The 18,753-nt window shown below is 37.2% G+C and overlaps 1 protein-coding gene across 1 annotated transcript; it reads left to right on the top strand.

Moving 5' to 3' along the window:
- Positions 1-312: 312 nt before the first annotated feature.
- Mchr2 (melanin concentrating hormone receptor 2) lies at positions 313-18,465 on the top strand. The gene is made up of 5 exons (XM_046429546.1): positions 313-494; positions 5,657-5,866; positions 11,270-11,464; positions 14,109-14,228; positions 18,150-18,465. The coding sequence occupies exons 1-5, from the start codon at positions 313-315 to the stop codon at positions 18,463-18,465; spliced, it is 1,023 nt and encodes a 340-aa protein (XP_046285502.1).
- Positions 18,466-18,753: the final 288 nt, after the last annotated feature.

Raw genomic sequence — 18,753 nt, forward strand, 5'->3', positions numbered from 1 at the left:
CCAGCCACAATCTGCCTGCCTAAATAGTTACCACCCAGTTAATCCATACCAGGGCATTAATGCACGGATTAGGCTAAACTCTTATAACCCAATTATTTCACCTCTAAATTTTCTTGCATTGTCTCAGACATGAGTTTTGAGGGGACACTAATATCTAAACCATAATAACATTGTGTTGTGTGAAATCTTGGTACAAATGAGGCTCCAACAAATATTCTTTGAATTAAGTAAAGGAAATCTATACTGGAAAAACTCAATAAACAAATCACTTCCTATTACTTCACAGCTTTTAACACTGGAAGCCCATGAACAATGAATTCATTTCACTCAACCTTTTGGAACACCTCTACTGAAATTTTAAACAAATCCTGGAATAAAGAGTTTGCTTTTGAAGCCCCCAATATTGTGGATACAGTCATCCTTCCTTCCATGATTGGGGTTATCTGTTTAACAGGGCTGATTGGCAACATTCTCATTGTATTCACAATAGTAAGGTAAGGACTTCTTTTTCTTTTCTTCCGTAATGTGGGGAACACATTCTAAACTCTCTAAATAAATCAAGTGAATCCTTCCCTTGTAGGATTTGCTTAATGAAATCAGGTTTAGGGAATATTTGCTTAAGATAATTAAAGAAGATTCTACAGATATTTTCATCATACATTCAGTAATATCTGAGTTGCTGATCTCAAAACAGTTAAGACCTAGTCCAATGCTTACTGCTGGGTCAGTTAATTTTTAGAGCCAGGAGTTTCAATCTCAGACACATATTAAAATCCCCTGGGAAGCTTTTAAAAATCCTAACATGAGGTTTCACCACAAACTCATTAACTCAAAATCTTTGGAGGTGGAGCCCCGACTGGGGTTGAAGTTGCAACACAACTATTTTATTTTCCAGAAATAAGAGTTACCCTAAGGTGACCTGTTTTGGCTGAAGGAAATCCTTTTTCACTCACCCGGGCATCTGAAGATGCAGGGAGCATAGACAGTGAGATGTTTCCCCTCTGTGTAGACCATCCCAGTATAGACCTAACTGAGGAGCATCTGCTCCCCAGGACCTCCTCCTGCCTCTGCTCCACTGCTCCCTCCTCACTTCAGGTCATTTCTTCCTTCCTCTCAAGTTGAGCAAAATGTTTAATGTGGAGAAAAAGAACAGGTTATTTGTTTTCTTTTTTTAATATTTATTTTTTAATTATAGTTGGACACATTATCTTTATTTCAGTTATTTATTTTTATGTGGTGCTGAGGATCAAACCCAGGGTCCCACATGTGTGAGGCAAGCTCTCTACCGCTGAGCCACAATCCCAGCCCCAGGTTATTTGTTTTCTATGGACTTGACAAAATTGGTTTAGAATTAATGCACATGTGCCCCATCATACTTGATATCTTTGCTGTATTGACTATTTTCACAGTTAAGTTTTACTACTTTTAATCAACACAAGATGTCAAATTTTTTCTTGTGTTCTCCGCTCATACTTATAACTGTCAATTTTTAAAATGTTTGCCCTTGTTTGTTATATAAGGTGTACTACATAATAGTTATTTTCACATGTGTCCCATCACACTTGATATCTTTACTGTAATGATTATTTTCACAGTTAAGTTTTACTACTTTTAATCAATACAAGATGTTAATTTTTTAACATATGATATATGATAGATGATAAATTTTTATCATATGCTATATAATAAAAATCAACCACATATCATACTAATAACTGTCATTTTTTAAAATGTTTGCCCATATTTATATGTTATATAAGATGTACTATATAATGGGTGTTTTCAGCATTAAATTAACCTATATCTATAACAAACTTTGTGGAGCATATGAAACTAAAATTCACAGTTGTAAACTCATTTGATCCTCAAAGATGAAGTACCTCTATTATACCTGTTTGAAGAAAGAGGCTCAGGAAAGTAAATAATTTGGCCAACATCACACAGCTATTAAATGGCAGTCCTGGCAACTGGACCCAGACCTTATGATGTCACCTTCCAGGCTATTTCCTCCACCCTAACAAAGATAAGTGATTTATCAAAATTAAAAAGATACTGTTGTACTTTTTTTTTTTGTGAGTGGAAGAATCCTCACAGGACCAGTTAACAGCAAGATCAGTTCCCAGGATGACGATGTGAATGATGATCAATAGTAGAAATAGCAAAAAAATGTTACAGCCACATCTGACTCTAAAAAAACTCATAGGCTAGCAAAGAAGGTAAGATTTAAACATACGGAATAGTTCAGCAATAAAACTGAAAACAATTGAAAAAAAATAAAAGAGAAGGAGGAACAGGAGGAGAAGTTTCAAATAATAAGATCCGGAAAAGAAACTGGCAGTGATGAAATAGTCTTGGAAACTCAAGGAGGCAATAGTGCTGAGTAGAAGAAGGCTAATAGCCAGAGATGTGGGAATGTTCCTCGTCACTCCCATTTGCCTGTTGTAATTGCCACTTTTCCATCTTTCCCTTTCTCCTGGAACTGAAGGAAGAGCAAAGGTGGCATTACAGACCGCAGGAGACTGGGCTGCCTATTGGGAGTCCCTGTGGGATCCGGGGAATACACTTGCAGGAAGAAACTGGAGCCATGGAAGGGAAGCAGCCACTGTTCAAGATGTCAGGAATGGAGTGGAGAGAGAGCACCCTCCCTTATCCTCTCCTCCTACCCTTTAGCATTTCCTATTGGCCAACCAGTCAGCAAGGGGGGCTGGGAACAAAGGTCTCAGGAAGGATGGGAAATAGGCTTGAGAACCAGCAGGTGAAGGACCAGCAGAGCAGCCTACATATGTGCTGTTAGTCTTATTTAGTGCAAAGTATTTATTGTTATTTCTGACTATAAAAGAAAAACAATCAGAAACTACAAAGCATAAGAAAATTCATATATATCAAATAGATAATCACTGTGACTACTTGACATTATTCCTTCATAATTTTTAAATAAATATTTAAAATAAATTTGAAGTCATGCTCAATACACAGTCAATATTTTTTTGAAATAATATTGTAAGTATTTTCCCATTTCATTAAATATTCTTCCAAACAATGATTTGCAACAGCTGTGTCATATCTTGTGTGCTCTTGTGGAATACCATAATTTATTTTTATCATCCCTCAAATTAGTGAACATTAGATATGGCTACGTTAACCATATAGAAAACATGCTAGCCAAAATTATCACACGTCTATGTTTTGTCTTGTTTTTTTTTTTATTTCAAATGTTTGGGTCATAACAGACAGAAGTCTAATGAAGTCCGACAGCAGAAAATATGAAGGTAAATTAAACCTAAAAAGAGAATGTAAGTTTTATAGATAGAATTTTATAATTTCTATTTAATTATTTTTAATTTTATATGCTGCTATTTTTCAGTAAAAAAGCAACCATAAATATATTGTGTTATTTATATTGCTCCAGATTTATTTGTGCTATACAGAATATTGTATATAAGCACTTGTACTTTATTTTTTTAAATTACCAGTTAGTGATCTGCACAATAGAATTACCATATTCATTATCAGCAAATGATGTGTATCTAACTAAAGGAGAACAAGGGCCTGGTTACCACAACTAGGAACTAAACAACCACTCATGATTTACACCCAAATTAAAATGCAAATAATATAATTTAAACATTAGGATTTACAACTGTTTTTCAGTGTGGAATTTTTTCTGCCTGACCCATAATGTCTGTCTCTTTCCTTGTCCCCTCTCAATGTCCTTCCACCAATGACCTGGAGAAGACAAGAGGTAAAAGACCAAGGACAGTCACTTCCTGCCCTTTTGGTTGACATGATCCTTTCCTCGAAGAGAGGAAAAGTAAACATGTTTCACCTTTTCCTTCTTGGTCATTTTGATGTTAGCCACCAACCTCCCGTGGCAAAGAGCCATCCTATTCTAGTGGCATCAGCAATGACTAGAGTGTGGCTTCTGAGTAAGGACTCAATGTCAGTAATTTCCTCATACAGTGTATATTGCTAAGATCTGGGCAAAATATGGCCTCTCCCTGTGTGATGTTTCACATAATTTGACAGTTTAGAAATGAAGTTCAAGTCTACAGAATTTGCAACCAGTGAATAATAAAGTATACACTGGCTTCCAAACAGCAGGGTAATAACTTTGGATCTGAAGTTAACTAGCAATTATGGCATGGTCTTAGGGCTCATTCTTATGTGTTCTTTTTTTTTTTTTTTTTTTTTTTCTGTTCTGGAGATCAAACCCAGGCCGTTATACATGGTAGGCAAGTGCTGTAGTGCTGAGCTGCATCCCTAGCATTTGTCCTCAATTCAAATGCTACCTCTGCCAAGAAACTGGCCTTGATCCCTCCTTAGTGCTCTTTGCACCTGACCCTACCTTATCTTATCAAATTGTAATGTAATCCATCATTCATTTATACATATCTACACTATAATCTCCTCAGTGACCAAGTTTATAAATGTAGCTTTGTAGGCCCAGAATACAATATTATGCCTGACATATTATTGGCGCTCAGTGAAATGTTTGTTGAATTCGTGAACAGCACCTCCCAGATGAAAATGATATCTATTTTTGTTGACTGTTCCTTGAAGAGCTGATTTTAAATTTAAATTTCTTCTGTAAGAAGACTTTTTCACCAACAGGTGAGTATGCTACACCTAGATAGCATTGCATTCATTTCACCCCCTCCCCAAGCAGGGAATCAGTCATTCTACCGGTTCACTCATTTCAGATTCCTCTCTGCTGTCTGTATTTCAGGTTCTTCATTCATAGTCTTTGCTATTGGATTCATTTCTCCTGGAATATTTCTAAGTAATGGTTCAAATACTGAGAGTGATCTCAGCTCTGGTGAGGAGAATGTATTGCACAATAGAAACCACTTATTTTTCCTGTTCAGCTGTTTTAGGTGCTAGAGACAAGTAAAAACTAAGCTTTTTGCTTGAGTTTTGCTTAAAGTTTGCTTAAAGTTGGTATAATTTGTTGCCAAATTAGTGGCTCAAATCAATAAATATTTATTATCTCACATAGTTTCCAGGGGTCAGGAATCCAAGAGAAATTTATCTGGTTGCTCTAACCCAGGGTCTCTTATTAAGCTGCAGTCAAGTACTCCCCCAGGAACACAATCAATAAAGGCTTGTCTGGGGCTAGACAATCTAATTCACTCACATAGCTGGTAAGCTGATGCTAGCTGGTTGTTGGAGGTTTCAGTTCCTCCCCATGTGTACCTCTCCACAGTGTTGCTGAGTATCCTCACAATGTGGCAGCCGTCTGGCAGCCATCTTCCCTCGAGAGACAGTGATTCAAGAGAGCAAAGACAAAGCCTCATTGTGCTTTGTGTCCTGAGTTCAAATGTCACACAGCATCTCTTCTACCATATTCTAATTGACAGAAGCAATTTATTAAGTTCAACACTCAAAAAGAGGGAATTAGACTCCACCTAATTGGAAGGAATATCAAAGAATTTGTGGATGTACTTTTAAAACATTAGTTAGTAATCAGATAAATAGTTCAAAATGTTTAAATATACATAAGACTATAGGCATTCCTTGTGCATTTGTGTCCGTTTTCCTTTAACTTTTAAAATTCATTAGGGCAATCAAAATTTTGTGAAAAGTGGCATAGGTTGAAGAAGTTATACACTTTCAATGTTCATCCTGAATCTCCTTCCATTTTTTTAATTTTTTTCAGGTCAAGGAAAAAAACAATCCCTGACATTTATATTTGCAACCTGGCTGTGGCTGATTTAGTTCACATTATTGGAATGCCTTTTCTTATTCACCAGTGGGCCCAAGGAGGAGAGTGGGTGTTCGGGGGGCCTCTCTGTACTACCATCACTGCCCTGGACACCTGCAACCAGTTTGCCTGCAGTGCCATCATGACTGTAATGAGTGTGGACAGGTAAGTGAAGAGACTCTGAAATACCTCAGTACAATTCAGAGACACCTATGCTTCCCCAAGGTCATTCCTATTTAAGCAACACCAATGTTCATTTATAACACCAAAGCTCCTCTTCCTTTGTTTGCTTCATTGTAAGACTGCTGACTTAGGAATATTTTTTTCAACTTTCACGGAAGTCTTTTTAATGGAAAAATGTAAAACACTAAAATCTCTGTTTTTCTAATCTTTCTTTTTGATCTCAGTTTTATTTGCAATTCACTGCAAGAAAAAAAGATAAAAAAAATCATGAAATATTAGAAACCAAAATGAACTCTACCCGGCTACCCAACTTTCTTGCAGTAAATCAGATTTTCCTGAACTGAGGCCCACAGTGATTAGAGGATATGCTGGGGGCACATAGAGAGTTAGTGGCAGAACTGAGCATTTAAGTATGTTTCTGGTATGTTCACTGTCTCACATGCATCTTACCACCTAGCAGCAGGCAAACCATCTTTTACACAACACTTATGTTTGGTTAATGCAAATGCTGCCATTTTACATCACAAAAAAGAAATGTATTCCCCTGTGCCCTGCTATGGTGCCACATACCTTTTCACCAACCACATAAGCTAATCTCATTTGAGAAGATAATGGTGATGGTGAGTACTTATGGAGTCAATGACTCCAGTACTTCTGGAGTCCAGTTCAGACCCAGACCATCTGACTTTAGAAATAGCAAGTCATTTGTAATCATCTCACTACTGTCCTCTCTAAGAAGCCTGCACACTAAAATTGTCCTGTATCATCCAGATACCATGACCCCGCACGACATCCAAGCAACTCTCTCCAGATGGAGACATAAAGACAGCAATAATACGCACAGCAGCAGTGTGCTGTCTCCAAAACAACACACTCAACATTTGAATCTATCTTTTTCTTCCCACCCCAATTGAGCACACTTGATCCTCCTTGCTCTGATCTACCTTTTCTTTTTCCCTTGCTTCAAATATCTCACATAATTTGTGCATTTACATATGTGTGTGTTGTTTATTGTCTAGCCTCTCTTGCCCCTCCACTGTAGATTCCACAAAGGCAGAGTCTTTGTCCACTAATACATCCCAAATGTCTGTGGCATATAGATGCTCAAAAAATATTGATGAATGAATGAATGAATGTTAGTCCTGAAGAGTGTATTAATTTCCTTGAGTCCATCCAGGACTTTTTCTTGAGCTCTGCCTCTTTCACCCTTCCAAGTGGGCCTTTTGGGAGAGAGAAGTGATAAAAAGTTCTTCAAATGGATTAAACAACAGAATGGTAAGATTCACATAAATCATTTGCTCTGACAAAATGAGTAATGATGGTAACATTTTATGCATTTTTGTGTCCTGCCACTTTTCAGTAAAAGAGTTCTCAAAACACAGAGCATGCCTTTCAATTTATAATTAACACCATATTTTAAAAATATTGTACTGTGTAGATCTTGTATTTCAGCAAATGCAACCAATACTGACTATGACTTGAGAAAAGCCCATAGCTTGACAGTGTCACAACACCAGAGAGAAATCCCTGCACAGGCCAAGCCCACTGTAGAAAAGCAACCTGATGCATAGGATTTACCAATGATAATCCCATTCTTAGATAACAATAAAAGCCTCTTTACACTCATATCCTGGATGCAAAAGAAACTGGCTTTTTTTTTTTAAGAGGGAAGTTTGTCCTGTAATTTTCTGTTTCTAATGTTTACAGATGTGTGAGCCTGGCGGGGTGGGGGGCGGGGGCAGGTAGATATGCGTGCACATGCATTTGTTTTGTACAATTGAATATACCATTTTCTTTCTGTTTTGTTTTAATCAGGATAGACCAGGATGCTAAAGTTTTACTTCATAGTTAAGTCATTCTGATTTTTCTTTCTGCTGGCTATCACTCTAGAGGATCAGGTGGCAAGAAACAAATGTTTCCTGGCATTTCTTATAGTTCCAACCCTACTAAATTTATAAAAATTCAATCAAATCTGCCATTTTGTAAAAGAGTGATGGGGTTTTCTTTGTAAAGCCATAACCAAATGTTGTTGCCATCAATATCCTTTATTTTTTTTATATTTAAGTCAGTTTAACTGTCACTGTAATATATCATATATTTAAAGTATTTCTAATAACTTTATTTCCATTTCTCTAATTAGTAATAACTACAAGTTTATAGAATATTTAATAGTTGACTCCTACCTCCATACATACAAAAATATAAACATTCAAAATAAAGATATTTGTCTCCTCCAATCATCAAGAAATCAAATAATAATAAATGTTGGCAAGGAAGTGGTGGGGAAAGGTACACTCATACATGTTGGTGGAACTTCAGATTAGTACATCCACTCTGGAAAGCAGTACAGAGATGTCTCAAAAGACTAGGAATAGAACTACCATATATATAACCCAGCTATCCCACTCCTCAGTATTTATTCTAAAATTACTACTAAAATTTATTACTAAAATCAGCATACTCTAGAGATACAGGCACATTTTTTATAACAGTGCAACTAACCATAGGCAAAATATGGAACCAGCCCAGGTGCCCATCCACAAATGAATGGATAAAGCAAATGTGGTATATATGCACAATGGAATTTTACTCAGCCATGAAGAAAAATGAAATTATGGCATTTGTTGGTAAATGGATGGCTCTGGGAACATCATGTTATGTGGAAGACTCAGAAAGTCAAGGGTCAATTTTTTTTTTTCATGCAGAAGCTATAACAAAGTAAATGGGGAAAAGGAAAGGGCATATCCCACAAAAATCGAGGGAAGATCAGTGGAGTAGAGGAAGAGAATTGAAGGGGGGAGAAGAGGGGCAGGAAAAGGGAGAAAATGCAGAATGAAATTGACAAAATTATGATATGTACATACATAAATATACCACAGTGAATTCCACCTTAATGTATATCTAGAAAGCAGCAATTTAATTAATAAATAGATAAATAAAAAGAAGATCAGTTTTGCAGGGGAAAGGGAATAGGGGGAAGGAGAAAGTAAAGAGGAAGCACTAGGGACTGAAATGGAGCAAATTATATTCCATGCATGTATGATTATATAAAAAAGAACCCCACTGTTATGTGTAATTCACTAATAAAAAAATTTAAAAAAAAAAAAACATTTGCCTCCAGATAAAAGCTACCTAGACTTTCGTTAGTTACTACTTTTGTAAGTAAATTCTTTAGAACATCTAAAGACAGTGAGTAGGAGCTACAATCCCCTATTCATTCAACAAAAATTTCTGATAAGTATTCCAGATACAGGGTATACTGTGGACTTAAACTAGTAATCAAGATTCCTGTCCTCATAGGACTTATGTTCCAGCAGTGAGACAGGCATTAAGTGTAGAATCACTTGGTTGAATGTTTATTTCCACACAATGATACATCCTAGAAGGAAAAGTAGAGTTCTCCTGTGATGTGCAATGATAGTCATGAGCTCTTGTATAGAGTGAGTAGTCAGAAAGTCTTCTTTGAGAGGAAAGCACTCAAAGAGAGTAGGAGGAAGTAAATGCAGAGCCTACCAGGCAGGTAGAATAGTTTATGCTGGGCCCTGAAATGGAGAACAACTTGAATGAACTTGCTCTAATTTGGATCTGGAATTTCCCCCAAAGTTCCTTGTGTTAAAGGATTGGTCCCTAGATTGGTTCTAGTGGAAGATGATCTAATCTTTAAGATATGGTGCCTACTAGGAGGTCTTAAGTTGCTGGGAGCCATTAGCCAAGTAGGTATGACAATTTCCTTGCCAGCGTACCCCATGTTGCTTAGTGGAAGGACTCGTGGAAATAGGACATTTTGCAGTGACATTGCATGTAAGGTGACCTTGCTCAAGGACCAGGGCGGATCCAGGTTTAGGGTGTTCCTGGTTTAGGACAATCCGGGTTTAGGGCGTTCCCGGTTTAGGACAAACCGGGTTTAGGGTGATTCCAGGTTTAAGGTTATTCCTGCTGGGAATAGGGCGTATCCTGCTGCCTGAGTTCCCCTTGAGTTCTCACGGGATTCAGACAGTATTTTTTGGGAGACAGAAGCCCAGTGGGGGTGGATTTGGGCAGAGAACGTGGATTTCCCCAGAACGTGATTGTAGATGGCTGGAATAAAGAGTTGCTGTTTGAATCTACAAGCTGTGTGGTGGCTCGTGATTTTGTGCCCAGCCAGACTGCGGCATTAAGTTATTGGGGATATGTCCTCAAAAAGGGTTGTAGAACTCTGGTCCCTTCTTTTTTCTTCCTTCTCTGGGCCATGAAGTGAGCAATCTCAATATATTAGGTGCTTTATACCATAATGTGCTGCCTTGCAACAGGCCCAAAGCAATTAAATCAACCACCCACATATTAGAACCCCTGAAGCCATGAACCCAAATAAACTTTTTCTCTTTATAAGTTGACTATCGTAGGTATTTGTTATAGTAACAGAAATCTCAGAGAAAAGACAAAGAGACTCTGGCATAAGTAAGCAGCCCAGGTGGCAGGCAGGCTAGGTGGAGAAAGAGCTTGTGGGTCATAGTAAAGATTCTGAATTTTATCTGAAGGCAACAAAGCTATTGAAGGGTGACCAACAAAAATATTTTTTACATTTGTTTAATTTCTGCTAGTACTACCCTCAACTACTCTCCCAGCCCCAGCAAACTGCTTTTTCAAATGGCCTTCCTTCTGAATTGCAGCTCTTTTTTATCCCTTTAGCTTTCACTTAGCTCTGAAAAATTCTTGGATTTTCTGGAGGACCAAATGTATTTGATATGTCAGGATTTCAAGTTTGATTAATGATCATTCTTTTTTTACCCCCTTCATCTAAAATGGAAGAAAAAGAAAACCCTTCCCCGTGAAATTGGTCCATTTCCTCCCTCTGGCCTCTAGCCTAAATTCCTGGAGGAATCTGCATTGCCTACACTAGTCAGGCTTGTTCATCCTCACTGTGATTTCTGTGAAACAAATCTCCAAGAGCTGGGGGGACCTACTGTAAAGCCATCCTGCTGGGGAATTCTCCCATCAGCCCCCACGCTTTCTCCCTTCCTGCCCTCATGTCAATCAGTCCTACTGGGAAGAGGATCATTTCCTCCTGAAGGAAATCCTTATTCCAAGACACTGTTTTCCAGAGCCTCCTTTACAAGAAAGCACCTTTGCAAAGAAAAATTTTGCACTGAGGAATTTTACCATTAACAGTGTATTCGTGGAAGTGACAGCTATTTCAGTGAGTGGTTTATTCAGACTTGCAGGGTCAAGAGTTGTTTTCTCTACAGGTATCAGCAAGCTCTTAAAAAATATAACTTTCTTTCTGCCATGATAGAGGTGTGCTTCAGGGAGGATAATAATACTAATAATTTACTCTTGTAACCATTCATCCTTGGAGCTCAGTGTTTTTATTGATTGTTCCCAAACCCTTCTTAACTGGCTTTGCAGGTACTTGGCCCTTGTCCAACCATTTCGACTAACGAGTTGGAGAACAAGGTACAAGACCATCCACATCAATTTGGGCCTTTGGGCAGCTTCCTTTATTCTGGCGTTGCCTGTCTGGGTCTACTCGAAGGTCATCAAATTTAAAGATGGTGTTGAGAGTTGTGCTTTTGATTTAACATCCCCTGACGATGTACTCTGGTAAGTTGTTAAAACATAAGAAAAATAGAGTTGAATTAAGTTGTGAAGTACTTCATCCTCCTTGTCAACACGTGAGCAGGCTTAAAGAGTGTCCTCAGGGACCCTCTTCTCACCAGTCTCTCTGCTTAGTTTTCTCCTTTACACAATCCAGGTGATAGTTTGATTTGAAAGAGAGGATAACCTTTAGAAAAAGATTTTGAATTTAATCATGTAACCTCAGTAGACACAAATATATTTAAATATGTATTTAAAGATCCATAGGAGCAAACATAGCAGAAACTCAGCAATCAAGGGAGAAGATGAATTTCCAAAAGGCTCTAAGAGGTACCCAGACTTAAACCCCACCAATGTGCAATGTAGTTTGCTTGAATTGTGACACCCATAAAGATTCATTCAAGTTTTAACCCACTGTACCTGTAAGTGTAACCTTATTTGGAAACAGAGTCCTTGCAGATGTAATCGAGTTAGTCTGAGACTATACTGGATTAGGGTGATTCTTAAATCCAGTGGCTGAGGAGGGGAAAATTTGAAGAGACAGAGGCAGAATTTGCAATTAAACGTTTTTGAGCCAAGGAACACCGAGGATTGATAGGAATCACCAGAATTGAGAAAAAAGGCATGGAACAAATTCTTCTTCAGCTTCTCCAAAAGGACCCAATCATACCAACAACTTCATTTCAAATGTTTGGATTCCAAAACTGTGAAAGAATAAATGTCTATTATTTTAAGACATCTAGATTGTGGTAATTTGTTACAGAATCCCTGGGAAAGTAATATAACAATTAATCAGCCATTTCTTATGTCTTAATTTGAAAAGAAAAAATTAAGTCAAAAATTTTCTACTTAAAACTTTGAACATAACACTGGAGTCTACAACTGAATTTTTTGAGCACATCCTGAGTAGGTATCTTTTATATGCATTCTCTCAAGTCACTCTGGCAGATTCCTTTTCCCACTCCATCAGTTCTCAAGTGGATAAATCATTTCTGCATTATGTAGACGCAGCCTGAGAGAATTAGAAGCCACAAATGCCTTTTTTAAAAAAACTGTATGTAACTATGTTACTTTGGGATGCTATAATAAAGTATCATAGACTACATAGTTTGTAAACAAAAGAAATTTATCTCTCACTGTTCTGGAAGCTGGAAGTCCAAGATCAAGGTGCTATCGTGGTCAGTTGCTAGGTTCTGGTGAGGGCTCTCTTCTGGGTTGCAATTGTCAATCTCTCCTCCTATCCTCACATGCCAACCTCTCCTTCTAACCTCTCCTTATTCCTCAAGGGTCTCTCCTTAAAAGGGCACTGATTACACTTATTACCTACCAAAGACCCCACTTCTAACACCCCTCCTATCACATTGAGGGTTAGGCTTTCAACATACAAATTTGGAGGGAACATAATATTCAGTCTATAACAATGTAGTATGTACCATTGATTGTTTGTTATTTCTTCCACCAGCATTTGTTGCCCTCACAGACATAAAACATTAACCAAATGAAAGGTGAAATGATATTTTAATCACTAGGACTGAGAGTAACACAGTCCTACCTCCTTAGAAGGAGAGCACATTCACATAGTGAGCCTCAGGCTATCCTCACCTTTTTTTTTAATATTTAGTTTTTAGTTGCAGTTGGATACAATATCTTTATTTATTTATTTTTATGTGGTGCTGAGGATCGAACCCAGGGCCTTAGTACATGCTAGGCGAGCACTCTACCGCTGAGCCACAATCCCAGCCCTATACTCACCTTTGATTTTGGTCTGTGTCGAAGAAATAGAAAAAAAAAAAAAAACGGTTAGCTTATTTTCACCAACAGCTGTTTCTGCTTGTGCTATTTGTCAGTGGTTATCACAGGGGATGTCCTAAGGGTGTAGCCTCTGTCGTTCCCCCTAGAATCAAGTCCTTAAGGTGCACTAAGACTAAACCTCCTGTGCTATATTCAGGGTCCCTGTGATCGTTGTATTCTCTGCCACCTTTCCACCAATCTGGGCCTGCTCCTGTCACCAAGGCAGAGTCCTGCCAGGAAAGAGGACACCTGGATCTGTACAAGAATAGAGCTGGCATACCTGAGAATTCTCCCTGGAAGACCAGAGAGGAAAGACAGCCTGATTTTACAACAGGGTCTTCTCCCCATGGGGAGAAGGTTATTAGCAAAGACTCTGGAGTCCAACAGCTTGCCTAGGTTCAAATGCCATCTCAGCCACTTATGAGCTGGGTAACCTTGGGAAAGTCCCTTATCCCTTCTGTGCCTCAGTGTTTTTTCTTGTCACATAAGGATACTAAAGGCATGATACTTAGGGTGTTGCACAGATTCAGTGTGTTAAAATATTCAAAGAACTTAGACCAGTACCTACCGTATAATGCTATCTGCTGTTACCTGATCATGTTAATAGTAAAGATAATAATAATGAATAGCCTCTGTTTGCTCTCAGTACGGTTGAGCCTGGGCTTGGTTAGAGAATCTTGTCAGTGAACAATGAACAGCAGGACTTCTCTTTGAGCATGTACCCAAAGATTCTTACCTCCTCCCCAGGGACTTTTATCCTGTACCCTGAAAAATCAGAGATTTGTGCCTCATAAACTACAAAAGTCAGTGCCTATTACAGTGAATATAACAGTAACATCTTTCTCTCTCTCTTTTACAGGTATACACTTTATTTGACAATAACCACGTTCTTTTTTCCTTTACCCTTGATTCTAATGTGCTATATTTTAATTTTATGCTATACTTGGGAAATGTATCAACAAAATAAGGATTCTAGATGGTAAGTATTTGCCTTATTTTCACTTTAATTGTTAAAAGAACAATTCAGATATGCTAAGATATCATCAACAGGACCTTAAGCAACAATTACTTGAAATACACCACATTTAGACATACACGTATTATTAATATAGGTTTTAAAGGCATGTTCTGAAAATAAGACATGTTCTAAAACAGCTGTTTGAGTATCTTTCAGTGATAAATGTTAAAATCATTGATGTAACTTATAAAAATGTGATTAGAACTCAAGATTTTAAAGAATAATTTTATAGTTGTCATCAACATTATTTAATTGGTTTAGTTGCATATTTTACAGTTTTATACATTTGTAAATATCTAAGATGCTATGTGCACCCTTTTAATATTTTAACTAGAAAAGGATTTCATTAATACTTGAATTAGAAGAGAAGAGTGTCATTAAGATTAGAGGGAGATTAATTATAAATAAATAAAACCAAAGACTTACCTAATGACAATAAACTCATGAGACTCTTCATTATATTCAATTTGAAATTATTTATACTGACCCATTCAAATGAATGTCAGTGATTATGCAGCATATTGGGTAAAAAAAATTAAACTTCATCTTTTGTGAAGCTTTGGTGGTTGTTTGTTGTTGTTGTTTGGGGGGGGTTGTTGTTGTTTTTGTTGTTTTGTTTGTTTGTTTTTTGTTTTTTGGAAAGGCGAGATTGCTGGGTTTCCCTGCACACCAAATGTTAATAATGGGAAGACATTTTTAACATTTAAAAAAAATTTTTCTAATTAGTCATACATGACACCAGAATGCATTTCATTTCATTGTACACAAATGGAGCACAACTTTTCATTTCTCTGGTTATACACAATCTAAAGTAGCGCCATTTGTGCCATCATACATGTACCTAGGGTAATGATGTCCTTATTCCACCATCTTTCCTACCCCCTCTTCTACCATCCTCCCCTTTGTCCAACCCAAAGTTCCTCCATTCTTCCCATGCCCCCCTCCCCATTATGGATCAGCATCTACTTATCAGAGAGAACATGTGGTCCGTGGTTTTTTGGGCCTGGCTTACTTTGCTTAACATGATATTCTCCAACTCCATCCATTTACCTGCAAATGCCATCATTTTATTCTCTTTTAATGCTGAGTAATATTTTATTGTGTATATATACCACATTTTCTTTATCCATTCGTCTATTGAAAGGCATTTGGTTGGTTCCACAGTTTAGATATTGTGAATTGAGCTGCTATAAATGGCTACGTCACTGTAGTATGCTGATTTTAAGACTTTTGGGTATAGACCAAGGAGTGTGTAGCTGGGTCAAATGGTGGTTCCATTCCAAGTTGTCTAAGGAATCTCCATACTGCTTTCCAGAGTGGTTGCACCAATTGCAGTGCCACCAGCAATGTATGTCTGTACATTTTCCCCCACATCCTTGCCAACACTTGTTTGCATTCTTGATAACTGCCATTCTGACTGGAGTGAGATGAAATCTTAGTTTTTATTTGCATTTCTCTAATTGCTAGAAATGTTGAACATTTTTTCATATATTTGTTGATTAATTTTATCTCTTCTTCTGAGAAGTGTCTGTTCAATTACTTAGTCCATTTATTGATTGGATTATTTGATTTTTTGGTGTTTAGCTTTTTGAGTTCTTTATATATCCTGTAAATTAGTGTTCTATGTGATATGCATGTAATAAAGATGTTCTCCCACTCTGTAGCTCTCTCTTTGCATTATTGTTTCCTTTGCTGAGAAGAGGCCTTTTAGTTTGAACCCATCCCATTTATTGATTATTGAATTTATTTCTTGTGCTTCAGGAGTCTGGTTAAGGAAGTCAGGACCTACTCTGACAAGATGAAGATTTGGACCTACTTTTTCTTCTATAGGTGCAGGGTCTCTGGTCTAATTCCTAGGTCCTTGATCATCTTTGAGTTTAGTTTTGTGCATGATGAGGATAGTGATTTAATTTCATTTTGATGTATATGGACTTCCAGTTTACCCAGTATCATTTGTTGAATATGCTCTCTTTTCTCCAATGTATGTTTTCAGTGCCTTTTTCTAGTATAACTGCATTTATGTGGGTTAGTCTCTGTGTCTTCTATTCTATACCATTGATCTATATGTCTGTTTTAGTGCCAATACCACGGCATTCTATAGTATAATGTCTGGTATTGTGATGCCTCCTGCTTCACTCTTCTTGCTTAGAATTGCTTTGACTATTCTGAGTCTCTTATTTTTTCAAATAAATTTCATGATTGCTTTTTCTATTTCCATGAGGAATGTTGTTGGGATTTTAATTGGAATCTCATTAAATCTGTATAAGACTTTTGGTAGTATGGCCATTTTGACAATGTTAATCCTTCCTATCCAAGAACATGGGAGGTCTTTTCATCTAACAATGAGAAGATTTTTTGAAAAGTATATGTAAGCAATTTAACCCATCAATCAAAATTTGTGATCAACCCTTGGTTTAAGTCTTCTTGGATCACAGCATTTTAGCTTAACTTCTTGAAATTCTTTGGAATCTTACAATTCTAAAAGCTAGTCTGTCAGAACAGAAAAGGAAAACAACCACAGATACAGAAAAACAATTAGTTTCTAAATGTGTCACTGGGAATTGTGTTGATAAGAATGTCACAATGGAATCATGTGGAAGGTCAAGATCTGGACCACTGGAGGGGATGTTTGAGTTCTTTTAGAAGAGTTTTCCAAATCAGATTAGGTTGCTCTTAACATTTTCCTCGGAAATGCTAAGAGTAACTTATCAAACAAAGATCAGACTGTCCATTTATGCCTCAAAATGCAAGAAATTATAAGAGTTTTGGTGCCTGTTCTGATTAAATGCAGAGGAGTCATCAGCTTAAAATGATCTTAAGCTTCCTGGCTCTTTTTCATATTATTCCCAAGGTTTATTCATCTGCTTTGATCATGTCCCGAGAAATTATTTATTAAATGTTTAAATGTGACAAAACATGATAAAATTTTGGAAATTTAAAATATTTGTTTATTAGAATAATTTTTTTAAATTACATAAAAGAAGCAAAGTTAGTAAGAGAGTTCTTGTATGCCTCTCACTCATCTTCCCTCTGTTGACATCTTACATTAAATGATATATTTGTCAAAAAAATGGCAATTGTATGTTATTACCAACCAAACCCTATCCTTATGGGACTTCACCTGTTTTTCCATTAAAGTCCTCTTTCCAAGATTCAATCCAGACTAACAATTGCATTTAGTTGTCATATCTCTCCAGGATCTATGGTCTGTGGGATTTTCTCATACTTTCCTTGTTTTTCAAGACTTTGACAATCTTAAGAAGTACTGGCCAGATATCCTGTAGAATGTTTCATATTCTGGGTTTTTTTTCTGATACTGTTATCATGATTAGACTATAATTATGAACTTGGGGGGAAAAATCATTCCAATATATCAGAAGTCACAGAGGTAGGTTTGCCAATGTTCTCCATTGTAAAATTACTGCTTACCCCTTTCTCTGCTCTGTTCATGAGAAATGAGTCCCCAAGCATAACTCATATTGAATTGACTAGGGGGAAATTAGGAATTAAGCTCTATCTCCTGGAAAGGGGATTATCAAAGATATGTAAAGAAGGTTTGTCTCTTCTCCTCTCATTTTATTTAAGCATACATTTCTATCACTATGGACTCAGGTATGCTCATTTCAAACATTGAGTTGTATCATTCAGTGCTATTTATTTATTTTTTTCTCAAAATGATCCAACTTTAGAAACTTTGGTAAGTTTTTAACAGGAATGAAAAAAATATATATCTTTTCACAATACTCTGAAGTAGGAATATAAAAATGAGCTTCATATTTCACTGCAAAGACATTATGAACTGTCCAGAAAGTTCTAGAGAATTGTTATCCCTTAATTCCTATGACTGTTCATGCTCTGTATATCTGAATGTCTCTTTGGCAGTTACAATCCCAGTGTCCCAAAGCAGAGAGCAATGAAGCTGACAAAGATGGTGCTGGTACTGGTGGCAGTCTTCATCCTAAGTGCTGCCCCCTACCACGTGATACAGCTGGTGAACTTACAGATAGAGCAGCCCACCATGGCCTTCTACGTAGTCTACTACCTCTCCATCTGCCTCAGCTATGCTGGCAGCAGCATTAACCCTTTTCTTTACATAATGTTGAGTGGAAATTTCCGGAAACGTCTGCCTCAAGTTCCAAGGAGGGTGACTCAAAGGGAAATCAAAAATATTGAAACTATACCGAAATCAAGCTTTTAGGGGCATACTTGGATCATCAAGAGCCTAAATAGGTTTGTCTATGATATTGATATTTAAAAGGACAGGCCAACTGGGTTGCTGGTATCCACCTTCTTCTCGTGTACTTGTGATGCTTAGCCTCATGGAACAGCAGTATAGCCATTTGATGCAATGAGTTTAATACGCTCAGTTTAGCAAGATATAAGTGTTGATTTGTTTGGGGGCTTAGGGAGTGGGATATATTAATACCCAAGCTCTGTGGTTGTGTATGTTATTTCACATGTCATAAACCAGTCACTGATAAAAATG

This window comes from Marmota monax, unplaced genomic scaffold (assembly GCF_021218885.2).
Source record: "Marmota monax isolate L192 unplaced genomic scaffold, Marmota_monax_Labrador192_F-V1.1 WCK01_AAM20220418_F8-fsc00013, whole genome shotgun sequence".
Taxonomy (NCBI): domain Eukaryota; kingdom Metazoa; phylum Chordata; class Mammalia; order Rodentia; family Sciuridae; genus Marmota; species Marmota monax.